We start from the raw sequence: 21,787 nt of genomic DNA, 5'->3' as shown, positions 1-21,787 counted from the left end.
GATAATTAAGGAGAAAACACATAGAAAGTGTTACGAAACACACAAAGATATGAGAATGTTGAAGTTACCTAGGATGAAAGAGGTGGGTTGGTGCCAGCTAATATGTGTGTACAGGAATGGAGGAGGGGCCAAGTCCATTCTACCTGCCCTCAGCCAGCCCCGCCCCACACCCCACACCCCCATCCCTCTCACCCCGCAGCCTACCCCTCTACCTCTACAATGCTTGACTCCTGGGACCACTCCCTTGACGATCCCTCCTACCAATCTATATATGTGGCCTTCCATATTTTTCTCCATAATTCTAGAGTAGGGCAGTTAAAGCATTGAGAGGAAGACAGAGAGAGTCCCAGGTAGGGGGCTGCTTTTAGCACATAAAATTTGGCCTCAGGGTCTAGCTTGTGACTCTTACTCTCCCGGGCATTTTGGTAAATCCAGGGGGGTGAATGCAAGAGAGAAGGACTATTATTAACCCACTCTCTCATGTTAAGTCCTTCTTCAGGCTCAGCTAACAGCTGGTGTCCTCAGAGGGGAAATCTCAGGTTGCCCATCTCAATTACACCTCTCTGTTGTTTCCCTGATAGGACTCATCCCAGGTGCCATTCTGTGTTTATCCGTGGGTACGTGGGTGCACGCATGCCCCAGTGTGAACATCCATTTCCTCCAACAGACAATAAGCACGGTGAGGGTCAGGGTCTTGTATGCACAGCACCTAGCGTGGTGTGAAGCAGGGGCTTAAGAAATGTCAGCTGCAAGTAAGTAATTCACTTACTCACTTATTCTCCTCACTGACTCACTACTCCATTCATTCCTTTATGCATTTATTCCCTTATTCATTCCAGAAACATGTGCTATTGGCCAGTGACTTTTCCCCTCATCTGGCTTGACCATTTTCTAGCATGGCTTTTGGTGTGTGTCAGGGGGTGCAGTTGGGTCATGACTGCAGAATTCCAGGAACACATGAGTTGGAAGCTCTCCAGGGAAGGAAAGAAGATTCCAGACGGCTGGAAGGTTGGGGTGGATGGTGCTGAAGGACCAGAGAGGACAAAGTTGGGAGACTCCTCTCTGCCCTGTCCAGTGTGGGTTTCCTTTCTCCCATTCACTCTGCCTGGAAGAGCCTCTCCTCACTTCCGCATGTTGAAATCCTACCCTTCCCGTCCGGGCAGCCCAGATGTCCTCGAAATCTCCTCTCACTCGTCCAGCTGGAAGGGCCGCTCCCTGCTGCAAACAATCTTCCCGAGCACAAAATCTGGACCTCCCTCATGGCGCTGACCACTTCCTGCTTGTGATGCCCGATAGGCAGAGGCCCTATCTGACTGTTCCCAGGAACCCTGCAGTGTCCTGCACAGAGCTGGTGCTCACGTTACACGGGCCTAAAACATGAGCAGCACTGTGCATTTGGTGGGCCGTGATTATGACCCTATTTTAGAGATGGGGAAATGGAGGCAGAGACAAGTGGATGGGTTTGCCCTTCCTCCCAAAGCAGAGCCTAGACTTAGCCCTGTGTTCCTGGTCCCAGAGGCAGGGCTCTTTCCAGGGCAGCTGGGTGGGAGGTGGGAGGAGGGGGTGGGTGGGAGCTGGGTCCTGAGAACCAGCAGGCCAGAGAGATGTGGAGTTCGAATGGCCAAGTTCAGGAAAAGCACAGCTGGGGAGGAGCCAAGGTATTTATTATGCTTGGTCTCCCGCTGCAAGCAGAGCTGATGCGTGGAGCTGCTCCAGTTCCTATAAACAGCTCGCCTCCCTCCCCTCTGCCTCTCCTCACTCTCAGCCACCACAGCCCCAACTGCTTCTGGGGTGGTGGGGGGCGGGGGAGAGACGGCAAAGGGAGGGAAAGGAGAAGTGAAGAGTCGGGGAAGGAGGAAAGGAAGGGGAAGACAAGACAGGGTCCCAGAGGCAAGAAGAAAGTGGAGGGAAGTAGAGGATGTTGAGAGAAGGTATTTCCTTTGCCTCTTCACTGGGCCCTGGTGCACCAGGCAGCCCCCATCCTGTGTCCCACATTCTGCTCTGTGTCCTCTGGGTCCCCTGGATCTGTCTGAGAACCATCGCCCCCTTCTCTTTCTGAGGGCTGAGCTTAATCCCCACAAGGGTTCAAGTCCTGCAGGGCTGGACTTTTGCATTCAGAAGGAAATCTTTTCTGAACCCACCTTCTGTGTTGGCTCACAGGCCCTGGGGACACAGAAAGGACTCGGGTGGAACCCCCTCCAGGAGCTCTTGGTCTGTTGGCAGAGGTGAGGCAGAGATCCCCACTGCTGTAGCCCATAGCAGTGTGGGGCTGTGGAGGGAAATCAGGGCAGACTCCCCAGAAGAGGTGGTATAGGCCAGGGTTGAAACAGGAGTATGGCAAGTGGATTGGAGCAGTTGAGACATTTCAGGTGGAGGAGGTGGGAGAGAGCCTGGTGTGGGAATTGGGGGGCCCTAAGGTTACGCTTGCTGGCTCTGGAGCCAGACGTACATGGGTTCTAGTCCCAGCTCTTGTGCTTTACCGCTGTGGGAACTTGAGTCTCCATTTCTTTAAGATGAGGTTGATAATAATAGAAATCTCTTCAAAGATGGTAAGAATTACATATAATAATATATATCAAGGGCTCAGTGCAGGGCTGACCCAGAAGTGGTCAACAACTGTCAGCTCAGAGCATAGGGTTGGATGTGACCAGAGAGAGATGGACTGCAGGGCCCTTGTGAGCTGCCGGAGGGACAGGGGCACAGAAAGCAGACTGTGGCTCCAGGGTCTGGGGAGTGGTGACACTCCAGGGGACTGAGAAGTCGAGGCAGCTACCGATCCAGGGATGCTGTCTGTCTCCCCTCCTTCCCGCCAGGCCTGGGAGCCTCCCGGAGCACCATAGCAGCTTACTGAGTTGACTGGGCTGGATGGCCTGGCACTTCAGGCTGAGATGTGGGTAAATGAGGGCTTCCCCCTCCCTGGATCTTGCCGGAGGCTCTGATGACCTAGTTGGCAGCTGTGTCCATGTTTGGCTGAAAACAGGAATTTCTGCTTTGCTGGGGGTTTTGGCCAGGTAAGCAAACTCCCATTCGCCAGGAAAAGGAGCCAGGGCCTGGTGGGCTCCACCTGGTTAGGAGGTCCGCAGAGCCCTGGGCTGAGCTCAGCCTATGCTGTTGTCCTCCCTGGGGCTTCATTGAGCACCTACTGTATGCCAGGCCACTGAGTCACATGCTTTCTCACTCCTTTGGAGTAGGAACTGGGAGGTGAGAGGTCGAAGCCCAGAGAAGCTGCCTTGGAGAAATCTCCAGGATGTTTGGAGAGAAAAGAGGTGGAGCATCACTGAGCTGGAATTTGTGGGAGAGGAAGTAGGGAAGAGAAGCTAGGCACGGACAAAGGGGTTAGGGTCTAGGAGTCAGGCGGCTGGGAAGGGGAGACAGGGCCACATGAGGACAGGCATAGGAGTCCACAAAGTGGAGGGTGGGAGAATTCCCTGCCCTCTTGACCCCATTTCAGAGTCCCTCACCTGCTCCCCACCCCCACCATGGGTGAGGTGGCTCTTGTCCCTTCGCCCAGAACTCGCAGCCCACACCCTCACCCTCCAGTTCCCTGCAGGAACCAGGAATGCTCTTCTTCAAGGTCAGTCTTGAATGGCAGCCTGGCCACTCACTCAATTCTCTGGCCCCTGGGAGGACTTTAGCTCTCCAGCTGGGGAGGCCTCTGGGTCTCGGGGTATCAGAATTGGATGCTCAGGGCTGGCTGGGGCTGGAGACAGAGCCATGGGCATCATCAGAGCAATGGAGTGGCTATGACGATGATGGTGATAACATTCTTGAGGGAAGAGGGCCTGGGACCAAGTCCTGGTGAGCGCCACTCAGATGCCTCCAGGAAGATGAGCACGTTACAGAGTCCAAAAAGGAGTGGTGTGAGAGCAAGGTGGGAACCAGTGTGAGAAGCCTCGATGACAAAGAGAGTGTGCCAAGGGGAGGGCATGGGGGACGGGGAGGCTGGGGTGAGGAACACCGCAGCTGAGAGGTTAAGGAGGCACAGTCTGGAAGGCACAGAGTTCAGCAAAGGATGTCCTTGGTGACCTCAGCCTGGGCAGTGTGGGGGTGGGGGAGCAGGGAGGGCAAAGGTACCTGGGGTGAGCTGAGAATGGAGGGGAGGAGGGGAGGAGGGGAGGAGGAGAGGGCTGCTTCATTAGGAAGTTTGCCCACGAAGGAAAAGGAAAGGGAAAGCGGTGTAAGAATCTTTTTACTATTTTTCAGACAGCCAAAACTTCAGCACAGCCACGGTGTGAAAGGGAGACGTGAAGAGAGAAGAGAGGCTGCAGAGGGAGGTCCCAGAGGGTGGGCAGGACAGACAGCACGGCCTCTGCCATGAGGCAAGGGGCTAAGCAGAGAGAGAAGTGAGAGCAGGAGCTGCGTAAGAAGAAAGGGCTGGGGGAGGGGGGTTCGGGCTTGTTGAAGGCGAGGGTCAGAAGTGTGGCCAGGGAATGAGGGCTGAGGCCCCAAGGTCAAGGGTGGTGAGGACCCAGAGCCTCCGTCTCCCCTCAGTGGAGTTTGCCTTGAGGATTTAAAGACTATGATGGAAGCAGAGGGAGTTCAAGTGGGTGCAATGATGCCCATGGTCCACAGCAAGGAGGAGGCTGGCAGGCCACGCTGTTTCTCCAAAATTATATTTTAATACATTCATGTGGGTTATACAAAGAGCTGGTCCCCAGGCCGGCATTGTGGCCTGGCTCCTGGAGGTGAGAGCAGCATTGTGTAGTGTTTTCAGAAATCAGGCCTGAAGGGGCCCACACCTTGCCCTCCAGGCCTGAGGAAGAGTGTTTCTGTGCAGTGAGCACCTGTGGTTGTGATCCCAACCAGGACTGGGTCCACCTGGCTGCCCCACACGCCACCAGGGCCCTAGGCTGAGGCCAGGACACCAGCTTCTAGCCTCGGCTCTGCCACTGACTCCCTGAGTCCTTGACCCTCTCTGGGCCTCGGTTTTCTCGTCTATAAAATGGGGCAGAGAGAGGGGTGTTTTCATTGTCTCGAACTTTACCGAGCACCACCATGAGCCAGATCATGGGCCAAGCATGGGTAAGATAGTGAAGACAACAACAGAGGGACTTGGGCTGACCCTGGGCTTCCTGGACAGACCATGATTCCAAGGGCATGAGGAAAAGGGAGTTATATCTAGATGGGTTTTTCTACCCACTCTTGCAGGGTGGAAAAAATCCCTGCATGACGAGGATCCAAAAGTGTTTGGAGCCAGAATTATCTTGTGATAGGACAGCTGAGCGAGAAGGACATCACTCAGGTCCAGTCCCCAAGTCCCCTTCACACCTGCAATGAGCTCTGAATCCACTTTAGTCATGGGCTTTGCCACTGGCTTGTGAATCTCTAAGTTCCAGTCTCTTCCTCAGCCTCAGTTTCCCTATCTGTGCAATGGGCGAGGTTGGCCTCCATGTTCTCAAACTCCAGGCTCTTGCTCAATGAACAGGGAACGCAAGAGCAAGGGAAAAAGGTGAGCACACACCAGCCTGCAAAGAAGGGAATAAGGGAAACTGAGGCAGAGGAGGCAGCCTGGGACTGCCTGCCGGGAAGAGAGGAGGGAGAGGAGTGGGTGAACATGTGCCCCAAAGGATGCTCCCAGGCCCTGCTCCCTTGACATGGAGCCATTTCCTGTCCACCCCACAGTGGCAAAGGTCAGGCAGAGGAGACAGGAGGAGCTGAGCCTGAATCTCAGGTCTGGCGTTTCTTGGCTGGAGGACCCTGAAGGGAGAGTTTGGGAGTTTCCGTAAAATGGGTTAAATAGCAACCTCTGAGCAACCTCATAAAGACACAGACACGTCCCCACTTCCAGCAAGCCAGGTGTAAAACAGAACCGGAGACCTAAGTTTCTAACTCCTGGTTCACCAGCCAGGGTGTGGGCGCTGGGGACAAACAGGGTGCCTGTGGAGGGAGGTGGGGGACTAGAGCAGTACTGGGGTGAGTATCTGCACCCTGGGAGTGCTGGGCAGGGAAAGAGCCTGTGGGAGCCGGAAATGGAATGGTCCAGCACTGGGGTGGGAACTCCAGGCTCTATGGGAGCTGCTGCAGCCACAGAGCCAGATCCAAGACCTACTCGTGGGCCTCTGATTCCCTTCCATCCATGAGCTCTTCATGCTCCAGAGAAGCTGAAAGTCATTACGGGAAGATGTAACCAATGGTCTGCTCGGATGCATTTCAGATGAGTCTTCCTGGTCTTGCCCCTCCTGCGCTCTGGCCCTGGCAGGGGTGAGACCCTCCACTCCCCAGCCAGCTGGGGGGCTGCAGGGCCCCAGAGCCCTGGCCTCCCACCCTGTGTGGTCACCATGTGGCTTCGCAAGCAGCTCCCTGCCAGGACTTGGAACCCTCGAGGGCAGGGTGTGTCTCCTTCACCGGCGTCCCCAGCGCCTGGAGCTGGATGTGGCATGGAACAGATGCCTGGCAGAGATCTGCTGATCGAACAGGTCAGCCTTATTCTCTGTCGCTCCTGAAAGTGCCCAACTTCTGGCCCCCATGGCTGGACCCCACGTGTGGCCTGGGATGTGGGTTGTCCACCATGACTGCGGGACATGAGGAGAGGAGCCCTGGGCTGGGATGGAGAGACTACCATTCCCTGACCCTGGCTCACCATGTGACCTTGGGCCAGTCCCCACCCCTGTCTGGGCCTCTGGCTCCCCGGCTGACCCAGAAGGTCTCCCCACTGCGCCACTCTGCAGCCCCCTGGCTTCTCTAGGCTTTGTACTGTTGGTTGAACTTTTGCCGGCGGACACAGCAACAGGTGGCCAGGGTGGTGAGGAGGATGGCCGAGACCAGCGCAAAGGTGAGAATGATGATGAGGTTGATGTTCTTGAGTCCTCCCTTCTCACAGTCCTCGGGGCGCACGTGGCTCAGGGCCACCTCCTCCTGGGAGCCGAAGCGGCAGGTCAGGTCCTGGGTCACGTCCACGTCCACACGGCCCCGGTGCAGCTGGGCAGCCAGCCAGCCATTGCCGCAACAGCTTAGTGGGTTGCCCTGCAGATAGAGGCGCCGCAGGCTGGACTCCAGGCCTCCCATGGCACTGCCCGGCAGAAGGCTGAAGCTGTTGTTCCTCAGGTCCAGCACCTCCAGGGACACAGCCTGCGTCCAGGCCGGCAGGTGGCTCAGGCGATTCTCAGCCAGGTTGAGACGCTTAAGGCAGCTGAAGAAGGGCAGGTCCACTTGGAGGACAGCCAGCCCATTGCCTTGCAGGGCCAGGACCTCCAAGGAGGCCTCCAGGCCTGCCAGGGCCCCCGAGACCACATCCAGCCCCGGGTTCCCTGACAGGTCCAGCTCAGTAAGTGGAGTGTGGAGGAAGGCACCTGCCCGCAGCCGTTCCATCCCATTGCCCACCAGGTTCAGGCTGCGGAGGGAGGACAGGCCAGAGAAGGCCACACAGCCCAGGGGCCCAGGCCCCGCCGGCCCCCCACAAGGCCTGACCTGGTTTCCCTGAAGGTTCAGCCTCTGCAAACTGGCCAGGCCGGTGAAAGTGTATGGGGGCAGGTCCTGCAGGGCGTTGTCCTGGAGAAGCAGCGTCCGCAGGGACCCCAGGGCTCTGGTGCCCAGCGCCAGCGTCGCCAGCGCATTGTGGCTCACGTCCAGGTGCACGAGGCAAGGCAGGAAGCCGGCACGCAGCCCCACAAAGGCTCGCAGGCAGTTCCGGCTGAGATTCAGGAAGCGAAGGGAGGTCAGGGGCTCAAGAAAGCCCTCGGGGACCAGCTCAATCTCATTGTAGCTCAAATCCAGATTCAGGAGCTGGGAGAGGGCGTGGCCGCTGGCATTCCGGCTGGGGTTGGAGAAGGGCAGGGCCGACCACCCCTCAGAAGGTGCGTGGATGCCCTCGCCGCCCTGAGCCAGCCCCGTTGGGAGCCGGATGAGGTTGTTGGACACGTTCAGGTAGAGGAGTCTGGGAAGCGAGGCCAGGTCTGGGAAGTGGAGCAGTTTGTTCTCCCGCAGGTCGAGCCAGGCCAGCTGATACTCAGCCTGCGGGTCCGGGGCCGTCTGAAAGGCCTCGATGCTGTTGCAGCTCAGGTCGAGCACACGCAGCTGCTGGAGGCTGAAGTCGGAGATGCAGGTGAGGGAGTTCCTGGAGAGATTCAGGTGGGCCAGGTGGGGCAGGGCCTCGAAAGCTCCGTCCTCAATGTCCATGAGCACGTTGCTGTGGAGGTCCAGCCGCTCCAGCGCGGGCGTGCCCCAGAAGGTGCGGCGGCCCAGGCGTGTGAGGCTGTTCTGCGCCAGCGAGAGGGTGCGCAGGGCGGGTGCCTCCCCCAGCAGCTGCTCCACCAGGCCACTGTACAGGCTGTTCCCGGACAGGTCCAGGGAGGTCACACGAGGCAGGGGGCCCAGGCCAGGGGTGCTCAGCATGGTACCTGCCGCCAAGTGGTTATGGGCCAGGTTGAGGTGCTCCAGGTGGGGCAGGGCCTGGAAGACCCCCGTCTGGATGAAGCTGATCTCATTGGTGCTCAGGTCCAGCTGGCGAAGTGCCGTGTAGAAGCCCAGAGGGGAGGCCAGGATGCTCCGCAGGTGGTTTCCAGATAGGTCAAGGGCCTCGATGTCCCGCGGGAGCGTCGACGGGACCTGGAGCAGGCCAAGAGCCTGGCACGATACCTCCTTGTCGACCTGGGGTGTGTTGGGGACAGCAGGGAGAGCAGTGGGTGTGAGTGGGTACAGCAGGGGGTGGAACCAGGCACACCTTCTAGGAAGGATGCCTCGAGCCCTTCTCCCACTCCAGCCAGGCTTAGCAAGGCTTCTCCTGTGGCTCCCAGATGCACATTCTTCCCCTGTCCCAGCTCAACCCTCCCACGTCTGGGCCATCCCTGTCTTGCTCCCTGTCCCCATCTCTGGCACTCGGCACTGCGCTGGGCATCAGAGAGGGACTTAAGGAAGTTTCATGGATACACAGGCACAGAAAGGACAGACAGATATGAGGACAAATGAACTCACAAAATACCCTATACTGCCTTGACCCCATTTCACAGGAAACTGAGCCATATACATCCCAGAGGGATCCCAAACCAGTGAACAGCAGGGCCGAGCTGGAACCCAGGGCCTCCTGGTTCACAACCTGGGTTCCTTTTATGGGCCTAGATAGTTAAATTTGCCCAGCGGCTGTTACACCAGAAACCATCTGGGGAGAGAGGTTTCCAAAATGCAATTTACACTCCTCTCACTGGTTTTTATTTTGGCCTCCTACCCTCAGACCTCATTCCAGCCCTCATTCCACGAGGCAGAGCTCTAGGTCCCCGTGTCTGCCTTTCTCACTGCATATCCCCCAGACGAGCCCTCCTTTCTGCTGCTGTCACCTGCCCCACCTCCATCAGTGGTCTGGTTCTCCATGGCCTTGTCCAGATTGGCCCCTGGAGATGGGAGCAGGGGTGGGTAGCAGGGGAAAGATGGCCAGGGTCCCACACACATTCTTCAGTGACAAGACTATGGTTTTGCTGCGTGGGCCTCACCAAGTCACATTACCACTCTGGGCTTTTTGTCCGGAAAGCAGCACCCTCCCCCAGCATGCACTCCGCGTTTCACATTTATTTAGCACGTTCAGGCCCATGGTCACACTGGAGCCTCACGAAAGCATGCCCATGAAATATGATCACCCCTCTGTTCAGAAACCCAAGCTCAGATTGGGTAGGGGGGCTCCAGGGTCACCCAGTTGAAGAGGAGCTGGGCTGAGGTTTGAACCCATATCTTTTCACAACAGAAGGCCCACTTTGTCCTTCTAGCACATGTGCCTTCTGGAGCCTGCTCTGTTTTTTCTGTGCAAATACATTCTCCCTCTCACCTTTTTGAAGACCTCAGGAATCCAGCCTTTCCCAGGAAAGGGTCTGACTTCCCCTCGACACCACAGAGAGCCCACTCCGGCCCTGGGCTCTCTGTACCCATTGACCCCTTCTGACCCCTCCACCTGCCTAACCTCTGGCAACTGCTAAAAGAAAACCCCTACTATGGGGTACTCCTTGCTTCCACCACTCCTGGGCAAAATCCAGGATATTCAGCAGGGTTCAAGGCTGTCCCTAGCCCTTGCTGACCTGTCCTCTGTCCTCCCAACCCACTAAACCCAGCCCATACACAGTGAGCACAGCTGACTGCTGCCCTTTGTGCTCTCACACCCCTACCTCTGGGCCTCCTCCCTGCTGTTCCCCGTGCTGGCCATCCCCGCCCCTCCCTGCCCAGGTGTGCAGGGAAACTTGGTGTTTGGTGTTCTGAGCTAGGCAGGTGGGACCTCCTCCGGGCTCTCACCGCCCCAGTGCTCCCTTTCTCATAATTTGGCCCCTGATTTTGAAAGTCTGTGTGGGATCTGCCAGGTGGGGAGCTCAGAGCTAACAGGGATTGGTGTGATTGGTGTGGATGCCTTGGACCTGACCCACAAAAGGTGCTCCATGCATTTTTTTAATGAATGGGTCATGGACATCACCGGCTTAGTAAAGGACTAAAGGATTGAATCAATCACCTTTCGGGAAGGAAAGAAAACAGACGATCCATGTCTTCTAACTGGAGTTAAAGACCACTGGAGTAAAAAGACTCCAGCTCCCCTACTTCCCCGATGGGCAGACAAACCTGAAGATGGCAGTGACCTGTGGAAGGTCACCGTGAGTGGTAGAGCCCCCTGGGGCAGGAACACCAGCCTGAGGGTGCTCTCTGCCTGGCCCAGCTCTCAGCTTCCTCCCTGGAGCTCCAAGGGGAGTTTGGAGGAGAGGGGAGGAAAAAACCGCCCTCATCAGGCCCAGGTGTGACCCTTCCTGCTCTAGCAGTCCCCTGAGCTGGTCCTACCACCTCCCGCCAAGCAGCTTTTCCAGCATGGATACCGCTGCCGCCGAGCACTTTCGTTCCTTTTTCCACAAGCCTAGCCCGGCCACCTCGCCGGCCCTGCCTGGCTCTTGCCGCTTCCTTCCTCACATCCTCTCTGCCAGCTCAGGCCACTGGGCACGGCCTCCTCAACCCTCTCCTCCGCTCCCTGGACCATCCTGACTGAAGGAGGAAACCGCAAAAGGAACAGCATGACCGCCACTGTCACAGAGCACCAGCTCCATTGCAGGCTCCATGGCTGTGTGCACAGACCCCTTAATCCTGGCATGCATTTGTTACCCTGTTGAATCCTGGGGGTAAGCTTAGAGGCTCCAGGGTACCTCCACAAGTTCCTTTTTCTACTGGGACCCAGCCAGGGACCCAGGCTGCCTCAGCAAGGTAAATAGTACCAGCCAGCATTTACTGAGCCTCTGCTGTGTGGTGGGCACTGTACCAGCATCCACATGACCCCACACCCCATTTCACCTCTGGATATCAAAGACTTCCGGGACACCAACGCCTGAGAGCCAAGCCAGGACACAAAGCTGGCCACTCCCAGTTTTCTACCGTGGTGCCTACAGGGCCCAGCCGTGTAGCAGGGCAGCACTGGGCTGCCGATCCAGAAGGAAGCTTAAAGGCCAGAGCTGCTCTCAGATCTCTGTTTCTAAAGATGCCCCCACCCCCTGAGCTCTGAGTCTCCAGCATGACAGACATAGCCAAGTTCAGTGCTCCCCTTGACAACCTGCGACCCATTCTCTCTGGGATGCCAGGATGCCACTGCCCCCATTTTTTTTTTTTAAGGAAGGAAGAGGACTTGCCACCCAACTCCATTTGGTTATCTTTCCATAGAAGGGAAACGGGGTATAAAAAAGTAGCTGGCAGAGGCCAGCATAAGCTCAGGAGAGCTGAGTTCAAGCCCTAGCTCTGGTACTTCCTGTCTATATGAGCCTGATGGGTCACATCTCTTCTCTCGGCCTTGGTTTCCTCCATTGAAAAGAGGAGTTCTTTGCAGGATAAAATGAGAGAAAGCCTTTAGTGAGGTTTGGGCCCTTCCCCAGCCCTCAGGATTGTGGCCATTTCTTTTTAACATTTTACAAATGACCATAATCCCTGTACTGATCTTCCCTAGCAGTGTGGAGAGTGCTTTCCTGCCTATCGCCCCCCAGAATCCAAAGTCACCTAGCTTCCCTCTGCCTGTGGGGTGGTCCAGGCCCTTCACCTCTCTGAGCCTCTCTTCATGGGCAGAATGGGACTCTGCACCTGGGGATGTCTGAGGCCTCCTCTGCCGGTTATCTGGGAATCTCAGGAGGGCTCTGAGGAGCGAGGAGGGAGGTGGCAAAAGCAGGACCTGGCCAACCCCAGGGAAGGGCTGAGGGCCCCTGCCCACCAGCACTCCCAGAGGTAGCTGCCTTGCCTGTGTCAGGAGTGTCTAGTCCTAGCCGGCTCCAAGTGGGGCTGCTGGAGGGCCTGTCGCTTCCCCAGGCTGACTCTGGCCTTGACCTCAGTGACTGCCCAGCCTTGTAAGAGGACCTCGGTGGTTCCTCTTCCCTGTATCCCGTAGGGTCCCAGTGACTTCAGGGCTAGTCTCCCTGGCCAAGGGCAAGAAAAAGGAACAAAAGTGAATCCAACCTTGTCCCCGCCCTGAAGAAGCTCTTGGTCTGGCAAGTGAAACAGGCTTGGACCCATTCACCAACTCCCCCATGTGCTCAGTCTGAGAGTCCAGAAAAGGGTACCAGAACCAGATCAGCCTGGGAGGGGCTGCGGAGAGGGGGCTCCCTGGAGGAGGCAGCCGTGAGTGAGAGGAATCCCATCAGAGAAGCAGCAGAGGGGCATAAGTCAAGGACCTATTAGCAAAGGGGATTTGGCCCAGAAGGGACCCAGCTCACCCACCCCAAGTTCCCTACACATTTTCTGCATCATGCTGAGGGTCCACTGCCCTGCAGGGGCAGCTGGAAGGAATAGAGTCCAATCTCGGCCCCACTGGTGCTAGTCGAAAGACCTTGGACGAGTCATCTAACCTCTCTAAACTGCAGTTTCCAACTCTATAAAACGGTAACAATGGTACTTACCTAACTGGATGAAGAGCACCTCAGGTCTTTAAACATCCTAGTAGGTACTCATGAAATACAAGGTTTAAATGCCTTCCCTTTCCTCTTCTAACCCCTCTGCCTTCTGGCTCTTGGGGCTGGGGCAGGAGGACCCCTCAAGGGTTTACCCTGCCTGGGCAGGGCTTCTTACCATCTCACAGGGCGCCTTATCTTGCTGTTGGGAGATGGGCAGGCCCCGGGTCAGCACGGCCAGGAGCAGCAGGATCTGGTGGCTCATGGCTCTGCAGAGGGTGGGAAGGAAAGGGAAACACTGTAAGACCCCTGGCTCCTTTCCACTGCCAGCCCCCATCGCTCCTGTCCTGTCAGGGCTGCCTTCAGGGAACCCCAGGTCACAGCCAGAGCTGCACCAAAGACATGGGTGCTGGGGCCTGCTGCCTACCCCAAGGGCCCTCTTGTGCCAGGCCAAGGGACTAGGCTGTCGCCCCAGGCAACAAGAGTTTTGAGGTAGTGGGTGACTTGGTCAGATCTGGGTTTCAAAAGACCCTCCATGGTGGAAGACTGCAAGGAGGCTGTGAGTGGGAGACAGAGGGACTCTAAGGGCTACTCTGGGGCCAAGCGCAGAGCTGGGGTGGGGTAAGGAGGGGAGTTAGGCCTCTGCATTTTTACCCAGACCCTAAGCCCATCCTAGTTTCTTAGGCCCCAAAGGGAATTCCTCAATCCCCCCACCCCTGGAGCTTTATTTTGCCCTTTTTCTTTTGATTTTCTGATTCTGGAGTCCCTGCCATTGTTTGAAGGCTGGGCCTGGAGCCCTGACAGGAAGCCCCGCCAGGAGGCCTGCCCTGCCCCCAGCACTGTTGCTGCGGACTTCCCCAGGAGCAGGTTCCAGGCCCTTTACTTTCACTGAAGTTACCACCAGCGCAGGGGCCACTGGGGCGGGCCTGCTGGTGTCCTCTCTCCGTATAGCCCAGCCAAGGTGGCGTTGAGGGGGATCACAGAGGCCCTGAGCAGAATCAAAGGCCAGTGCGGCTAGGGGCTCACTTACTGAGGACCTGTTAAGGGCTACGAGTCCACATCAAGTCATTTCTTTTTCTTTCTTCCTTTTTTCTCTCTTTCTCTCTTTCACACCTTACTGAATGCCTTCTCAAGTCTGGCTCTGTGTTGGGAACTAGGGTCACAAATAAATGCACAGAAGGGACCAGAATGCATACTGAGTGTTCACAAGGAAGGACACACAAAACCCTCCGAGAGCACTGGGCTCAGTCACCCGTAACTCTCTCTCCCTCCACTTACTTTCTATGGGACCTCGTACAAGTCACTTCACTTCTCTGAACCTCAGTTTCCCCTTCTGAGGTTAATGTCAACTTTGCTAAGTTTTGGTAAAGACCAAATGGGCTGCATTGCATGAAAATGCACTCACGGAGCCCTAAATATGCACCAGACAGTCTTCTTGATACTTTAATCATTAACTCACTTAATCCTCACAGTAATTCAAGGACTGGGGTCTATGATTACCACCCACACTTTGCAGGTGGGGGAAACTGAGGCTCAGATTAAGTAACACACCAAGGTCACACAGTTCACTAGTGGCAGGCCCACACAACCTGTGCCCTTAACCTCTACTCTAGGAGGTCACCCGCAGGTGCTCAATAAGTGAGTTGTGACTCTGAAGGATGCTTTAGAAGAAGCAGCATCTATAGGACCTTTGAGGACTGAGTCTTTGACCGTTGGAATCCACTTGTGCCCTTGCGATGAATTTTAGATTAAGATGGTTCATCAGAGGCCCTTTTTTGCCCAAACATGCTTGAGCCACAGTGGTGTCTTTTCAACCTTATTCCCTGGCTTCGGCTGACGGCCATGGGCCCTGCTCCCCACAGCTGCTCCCCACAGCTGCTCCCCTCTCACCTGCGTTCACAGGAAATCTGGTTCTGCTGTTTAAAAAGCAGAACATCACCACCCATTTGAAAGCTAGTGTACTCAGAATTGAATGGAAACCTCTCAGTGGGACCTTTGAGGCCCTTGGGGAGTGTGTCTGCCCAGCCAGCTCTTCCCCCAGCTTCATGGCTGGTTCACTGTTGCCTCTCCCGCTCAGGCTTCTGGCAGCCTCCCACTTCCTTCAGTTCTGTGAGCACCTTTTCATTGCCCCAAACCTTCACTTCCTCCCCTGCCTTGTGCTGAATGCCTCCTCGTCCTCTGGGTTTCTACTTAGATACCCCTTCCTCCAGGAAGCCTTCTCTGATTCCCCAAGTTGATGATGGAGAACTCATCCTCCAGGTTCCCACAGACCTTGAGCTTCCAGTGAGCACAGCACTGAGCACTCCGTTCCTTCCTCTGATCCCTACTCCCCTCCCACCCAGGGCCAGGGAGGCACTGAGACTGACACAAGGTGGGGGGAGGGGGCAGAGAGCAGCAGGGGGAGACCTCTCCCTTTATCTCCCTGTCATACTCCTTCCCCCCATCAGCAAGTCCTGTCTGTTCTGCTTGAAAAACAGATCCTGGGTCTGCTACCTCCCTCCTCCATCGCCATGCCTCACTGAGGCACTGCCCCAACCCTTGGCCCTGAAAGCAGCAGCACCCCACTTCCACCCTGACCCCTGCAGGTGGTCCCACACACAGAGCCAGAGTGCTGTCTTTAAATCATATATCAGAGCATGAATCTCACTGCTTGAGAACCTCCCCTGAAATCCAGGCTTTACCCACTCTCCTCTCTGACCACATCTACCATGTGCCCTGACCTTACCAAATTCTAGTTTTTTTCTCACCATTCCTCAAACACAGCAAGTGCATTCCTGCCTCAGGGCCTGGAATGCTACTCCCCAGATTCCCACACATTTGGTTTCCTTGCATTGATCATTTCCTGCTGATAGCTTTCTTTCTTTTTATCTTTCTAACTTTCTTTCTTTCTTTTTATCTTTCTAACTTTCTTTTTTTCTTTTTAAGATTTTATTTATTTATTTGAAAGAGAGAGAGCAGGGGGACAGGCAGAGGGAGAAGAACAAGCAGACTCCCCACTGAGCAGCCCACCCCCAAACGGGATTTGATCCTGGGAGCCCTGGATCATGACCTGAGCTGCAGGCAGAGACTTGACGGACTGAGCCACCCAAGCACCCCTCCTATTAATTTATTTCTGATTCTATGAGAACAGGAGTCTATTAAATGATGCTCACCAAATATCTATTGAACAAATGGCAAAGCGAGGGATAGAACCTCTGCTTGAGGGGTCTGTGAGGTCAGGACAAGGAAGGACCTGGATTGGTTCTGCACCTGAAGTCAGGGCCACTCAAAGGAGCCCTCACTATCCCCCTTCTTCCTCCACCTCCCAGATTTCACCCCCAAGGTGGCACCTCTGCATCCAGCAGAAGTCTCTGGCACCTCGTGTGCAGGCCCCCTTCGGTTGTGCCCCTGACTCGCTGTGTAGCACGTGAGGGCCACTCACTCTCAAGAGGGAGGACTGTGGTCACATAGACCCAGGCTTACATTCAGACACCCCCACTTCCTTGCTCCCTGGGCAAGTCCCTTAACCTTTTGGTGCCTCAGTGTCCCATCTGTACAGCAAGTCGCCTGGTGGCTCTTCTGCCACCGGCTTCCCCCAACCACTGTGATGATCGAGCTGAGATCGACTGTGAAGGTGTCCTAGGCACACTACCTTTCCCAGCTGGGGCAATGACTCCGGGGGCTGAACGGCCCAGGTTGAGGAGGGAGGCCCCAGGCCTGCAGACTAGTAGCCTAGGCAAGAGAAGGCAAGAGACATTTTAGGACTCTCACTGGGAGGACAAACGCCAGATACACACAGTGTGTGTGTGTGTGTGTGTGTGTGAGAGAGAGAGAGAGAGAGAGAGAGAGAGAGAAAGAAAGAAAGAAAGAAAGAGAAATAGATTGGGGGAGGGCAGTGCCTATTATACTATCTAATAAGCCTATCCCTACTATTTCAGGGCATTAGACATTGTTCTAAGCACTTGATCTGTATTATCTCATTGAAGCCACAACCCAATAAGGTGGTTACCATAATTTCCATTTTACAGATGAGAAAACTGAGGCTCATAAAGTGACTTAGCCCATAATTCATAAGCATTTGGGGAGGGTGGGGCTTAACCCAGGTCCACATAACCCAAATGCTGAGCTACCTGCTCTCTATAGAACTACTCTTACTTTCCCCAGAGGGGATTACAAGGCTCAGAGAGGTAACTTAAGACAAAGTCACACAGGCAGTAAATAGCAGATGGATTCAGAATCTGGTCTGTCTGCCTCCAAAGCAAATGTTTCCACTACACCAGGCCAAGATCTCCCCCTCTAATCACCTCCAGCGATGCCCACCCGCACCCCTATCACACACAGACAAGCTCACAGGGCTGGGGTCTGGGGTGCTCCTCTCCCTCCTCCCAGCCCCAGTCTCCAGCAGAGTAGGGTCCTGGGAGAGCTGCTGTGGATGTTCATACCAAGCAGTGAATCACTACGGGCCTGCCCCATTCTGGAGACATGTGCATCCCACGGGGGAATTAGACCTTAACCCAAAGGAATGTAGCTGTGATGGCGGAATTTCAGGCAGCTCGGGTGGGGGTGGGGGGTCCCTCACATCTTACCACTCACGAAGAAGGCCAGCTTCAGAACCCTTCAGGGAGACGTGGGTGCCCCCCTCCCCGCCAATCCCCACCAGAGATGGGCAGCTATTTGGTGCGTTTTTGATGCGGTGGGATAGGAAGCGCGGATCCGTCTGAGTCCGAGGGCGGTAGGAGACTTGGATTCAAATCCTGATCTGCCCTTGACAAGCTGTGAGTTCCCGGGCAAAAGCGTGCCGGCCTTTCGGCCGCTTTTTCCCCATCTGTCAAATAGGAACGCTGGCCTCTCCCTTCTCGGGAAAGATCAGCTGAGACAGGAGCCTCGGGGCCGAAGGCGCGTGGAGTGGGAGCGGCGGCGGGAGGGGACTACTGGGGGGCGTGGGGGGCATCGGGATGGACCGGTCGCACCCCGCGCTCTCCAGGGGCACGGGACAGCCTGTTCCCTGAGGGGCTGGCAGCCTCGCCAGGGCGGCTCCTACCTGGCTCAGCGCGGCCGCCGCTCCTCTCCCGCGCAGCCCCGGCACATCTTGCGCAAACCTGTCCCCCTCCCCCACGGCCCCACCTCGCTCCAGACCCTGGGGTCACGGCCCGCGGAGGCCCACGGCTGCTCCACTGCCCCACGGGAACCCGACCCGCGAGGGGGCGGCTCGAGCTCCAATTTAAATACCTCTCCCGCCGACCCGCCCCACCACGCCCCCCCCCTCGGCCAAGCTGCGGGGTCCTAGCGCCCGGCCGGCGCGCCCCCGCGTGACTCGATTTCTCCGGAACGCGCGAGGGAGTGAAGCATCTTTCCGCTGGAACGCGGGCTGGGAAGGGGCGGGGTGGCAGGGGGCGGGATGAAAGGGCCGGGGAGGTGGGGTTCGCTAAGGAAGCACTGGGCGGGCGAGGCCGCCTGGACCGCCGCACGTGCAGCTGGTGGCCCCGCGGGGTCCGAAGAGGCGGGAGTCGTGGGGGGGGGGGGCGGGGGACTCTAGGAACCGCAGGTCCGCAGAGGAAATCCGGCCTGGGCCCGTTTTCCCGTGGCCGGCGCCGCCGCACTTAGGGTGAGCAAACAGGAGAGCTGACGGCAGGGGCTGAAGGCGGAAGGAAATGACCCTTCTCTGGCCCTGGGGCGGCCACAGAGGGGGTTCCCCACAGCACGGCCATCCCCTCTGACGAGTCCAGACAGGTCACTTCCCCTCTCTCTGATTGTGCTCTCTCCTATCCGCGCTGGCCTTCCTCCATCTACGGGACCCTTGAGCAGTCCTGAGAGATGGTGCTGTCCAAGGCCCCAGTCCCAAGTCCCAAATGGAGAAAGTGAAGCTAGGGATGGGACAGCGAATATAAATAAAAACCAATTGTCTGGGACTAGTAAGGTCCTCGTTTATGTTTGGGGAAACTGAGTCTCAGATTACATGAAGCATCCAAAGTCACGCAGCCTGTAAGTGCAGGAGTTTGAGGCTGATCTGAGTGCTCTTTTCCAGGCACCATCCTGCTCAGGTTGGTTTAAAGTATGAGGGAAGGGTGACTCAGTGGGTTAAGCTAAGCGTCTGCCCTGGGTTCCCATCATGATCCCAGGGTCCTGGGATTGAGCCCACACTGGGCTCCTTGCTCAGCGGGAAGCCTGTTTCTCCTTCTCCCACTCCTCCTGCTTGTGTTCCCCCTCTCGCTGTGTCACTCTCTGCCAAATAAATAAAGTCTTAAAAAAAAAAAAAGTGCAAGGGAAAGTAGCATGGTGGTATTCTTGTCCTTTATATTACAGGTTGAGGTGCATCTTCCCCACAAAGCCACCCTCTCTCCCGGTTACTTTGGCCCTCTCTAATACAGGTACTCTGCCCTGCTACGTGTTGACCCAAGGGTAGGGGTGCCTGGAAGAGAAAGGTCATGGCAGTCCTTCTGGCCCCCAGTTCCAAAGATAGAATGTTTCTCTTCCCAGCCTGGACAGTGACACAGGGTGCCCCACTTTGCAGATGGGAAAGTGACCACCCAAAGCCTTACGGTAAATCAGGGTAAAGCTGGGCTTAGAAGTCGGGATCCCTGAATCACTAGGTGGCTGCCATCTTTGTTTCCTCCCATCTGGCTCACACTGGGGACAGGCCTGCACTGATGGAGACAGTCCAGAGAGGACAAACTGTGATAGCAGATGGCCCAGGGCCTTACCTAGCCTCAGCGGAGGAGATCGGGGAAGTCTTCCCTAAGGACGGGCCTCAACTGTGATGAAGGCATGGGTAGGAAAGGGTTTAGGAGCAGGGAAGGATGTCTAAACATCTCCTGTCCCTCGCAGCCACTGGAGGCCTCAGATTTATGCTCATGGAGGTCCCAGCTGGTCACCCGAATCCTCTCTCTAAACTCTAGTGCTCTTCTGGTCACATGAAATCTCTGTTTCCCTGCCTCTACAGTGAAGAAGATAGTAGCTACTTCTTGGGGTTGGTGCCAGAATGAAATATAGTGAACCCAGCCAGGGGCCTGGGCCCAGCAGGTGTTAGGTAACTTCTTTTTATTGTTGATACCTCTGCTGTGCCCTGCTGGTTTCCTTGTCCAGATCCTCGTCCAAGGGGCCAGATGCCCAGAAAGTGCTTCGCGGCATCCCTGCAGCATGGGCAGAGCGTGGCTGAGCCAGACTCTGGCATCTCCCAGGTTCTTTCTCACATGCAATCCGCTCCTGCCACACCCAGGCCCAGGCCAGCTATGTGCCAGCTCTTCTTTGCCTGAGTCACTGGCAAGCAGAGATCCCTGGGCTGGCACGGAGCTTTGGCTGGTGTTGGGGTAGGGCAGGGCTTGAGCTGTGACAGGCTGGGGGACAGCGGTCTGCCTCCCACACACCCCCCAAAGGCTGTGGTTGTGGTTAGTTAGTTCACGGGGTTCCACCTCACTTGGTGTCCGGATGGGGCTCCCCAAGAGTTGGAGATAGATGGGCAACCAAGTGTGCCTACCTGTGGAGGGTGCCCCATGGGACAGGGGGCTAAAAGCCAAGAACGCTACGTGCTCAGCACCCCTTCTTTCGTCCCTTCACTTCTTCAGCTGTCACGTTGCTGTGGGACTTTTGGCAGGTTGCTTGAGCTCTCAGACCTCAGTTTGTGAATCTGCGAAGTGGGGCTAATAATATCATCTGACGTCGTGGCTTGCTGTGAACAATCAAAGGCAACCTCGTGTGTAAGGTACCTGGGCAGGGCCCTGGGCCATGGTGCTTGCTCAGTAAACATGACCTCCTTTCCCTGATGGGCCCCAGAAAGCGGAAGAATAAAAGTGTCCAGGACCTACCCTTGTGGAGCTCCCAGACCAAATGGGAGGCAGATGAGAACATAGGATGATTGAGTTTAGAGGCCTTGAAGGCTGAGTCCAGGAGTCTGAGCTTGACCTGAGTGAGGGGGAGAGGTTGGAACTGAGCAGGGTCAGGGTTGCCTGGCAACTGTGTGTGTGTGTGTGTGTGTGTGTGTGTGTGTGTGTGTGTAGGAGGGGTGGTTTTCTTTAAAAGGTCACCAAGGCCAGCTTGCCATCCAGTATTGATTAAGTCCCAGCTTGAGCACCCCCACGAATATGGAGTTCTCCTGAACAGCCTATCGATGGGTGGCTTAGTCTGCACCATGTTGGTATTTTTGTGAAAATGCTTCCACTCCCTCATCCTCTTTGTGAAGAGAGTAAATACGTCTTTTCCTGCGTCGTCAGACTATCACGCTGAGCTAAGAGGGTTCTCTCAGTCACCAAGTTGGGCTCAAGGCTCCCTGGAAGGGCTTCACCTTAAAGTCAAGATGAAATCCAAAAGTCTCAAGTAGGATCGAGTGGCCCCTGAGACCACACAGGACAGCCCAGGAGGGCGATGATGTGCATATCCTGTGTGACCTTGGGCAAGTCGCTTAAACCTCTGGGCCCTGCTGCCCCCATCTAACTGTGAAACTGAAGTGGAAAGGATCATGGCACCTTGGGCCCTCAGTTTGGTTTCCACTGCTCTTTGCTAAAGCCCCAGTGTGGGCCAGTTTTTCATCTCATGTGGCAAATCAGGATAAAAACAACCACAGAGAGCCTTACAGTGAGGTGTCTTTATTATCAGTTACTGACTAGGCAACAGGTTCAGCAAGGTTAAGTAACTGGCCCAAGTCACACAGCTTTGGAGTAAGGAATTGAACCCCGGTCTTTGTACTCCCAAGCCAGATCTCATGGTAAGGATATGACTGTCCTCACTCCCGGCCCCTGCCTAGCACCTCTGTGGGCCCCTGGGAGTCAGGAAGTCCCTAAGCAGCCCCTCCTGGGGCTCTGCCTTCTGGGGCAGAACCCTGGGTTCCCCAGTTCTTTTACCGCCAACCCCCCCTCTTTGCTCCGGAGGGCAACTGGGTTCAGACTGTGCTAGCTATCGGCTGTCTCCTGGAGTCACAGTAGGAGAGGAAAACAAATGTTAGTGGATGTCAGCTGTAGGGAGTTTATAAGCCCAAAACCAATGTTGGGTACTGGAAAGTT

General features: G+C 56.0%; 1 protein-coding gene and 1 long non-coding RNA gene across 4 annotated transcripts; one reads left to right on the top strand and one right to left on the bottom strand.

Annotated features, from left to right (window-relative positions):
• The first annotated feature begins 223 nt into the window (after positions 1-223).
• On the top strand, positions 224-5,144 carry LOC309840440. Its single transcript, XR_014298602.1, has 2 exons — positions 224-3,335; positions 4,349-5,144. It is a non-coding gene; the product is annotated as an uncharacterized lncRNA (long non-coding RNA).
• LRRC32 (leucine rich repeat containing 32) lies at positions 4,598-18,258 on the bottom strand. Of its 3 annotated transcripts, XM_082682504.1 has the most exons (4): positions 17,381-17,829; positions 16,323-16,526; positions 12,994-13,084; positions 4,598-8,586 (listed from the first exon to the last, which is right to left on the bottom strand). In XM_082682504.1, the coding sequence occupies exons 3-4, from the start codon at positions 13,078-13,080 to the stop codon at positions 6,682-6,684; spliced, it is 1,992 nt and encodes a 663-aa protein (XP_082538630.1). In that variant the 5' UTR covers positions 13,081-13,084; positions 16,323-16,526; positions 17,381-17,829; the 3' UTR covers positions 4,598-6,681. The 3 variants fall into 3 exon arrangements, with proteins under 3 accessions (XP_082538630.1, XP_082538628.1, XP_082538629.1); XM_082682502.1 differs by lacking the exons at positions 16,323-16,526; positions 17,381-17,829 and adding an exon at positions 17,836-18,258; XM_082682503.1 differs by lacking the exon at positions 16,323-16,526.
• Between the last annotated feature and the right edge of the window lie 3,529 nt (positions 18,259-21,787).

This window comes from Mustela nivalis (assembly GCF_964662115.1).
Source record: "Mustela nivalis genome assembly, chromosome: 9".
Lineage (NCBI taxonomy): Eukaryota > Metazoa > Chordata > Mammalia > Carnivora > Mustelidae > Mustela > Mustela nivalis.
This window is presented reverse-complemented; position numbering and strand designations above follow the sequence as displayed.

What these genes read in the sequence shown, in the direction of transcription:
- LRRC32 (XM_082682502.1), bottom strand. Translation starts at nt 13,080, where the DNA reads ATGAGCCACCAGATCCTGCTGCTCCTGGCCGTGCTGACCCGGGGCCTG. An exon ending in ATAAGGCGCCCTGTGAGATG is followed by an intron (nt 8,587 to 12,993) that starts GTAAGAAGCCCT and finishes AACACACCCCAG; the next exon opens with GTCGACAAGGAGGTATCGTG.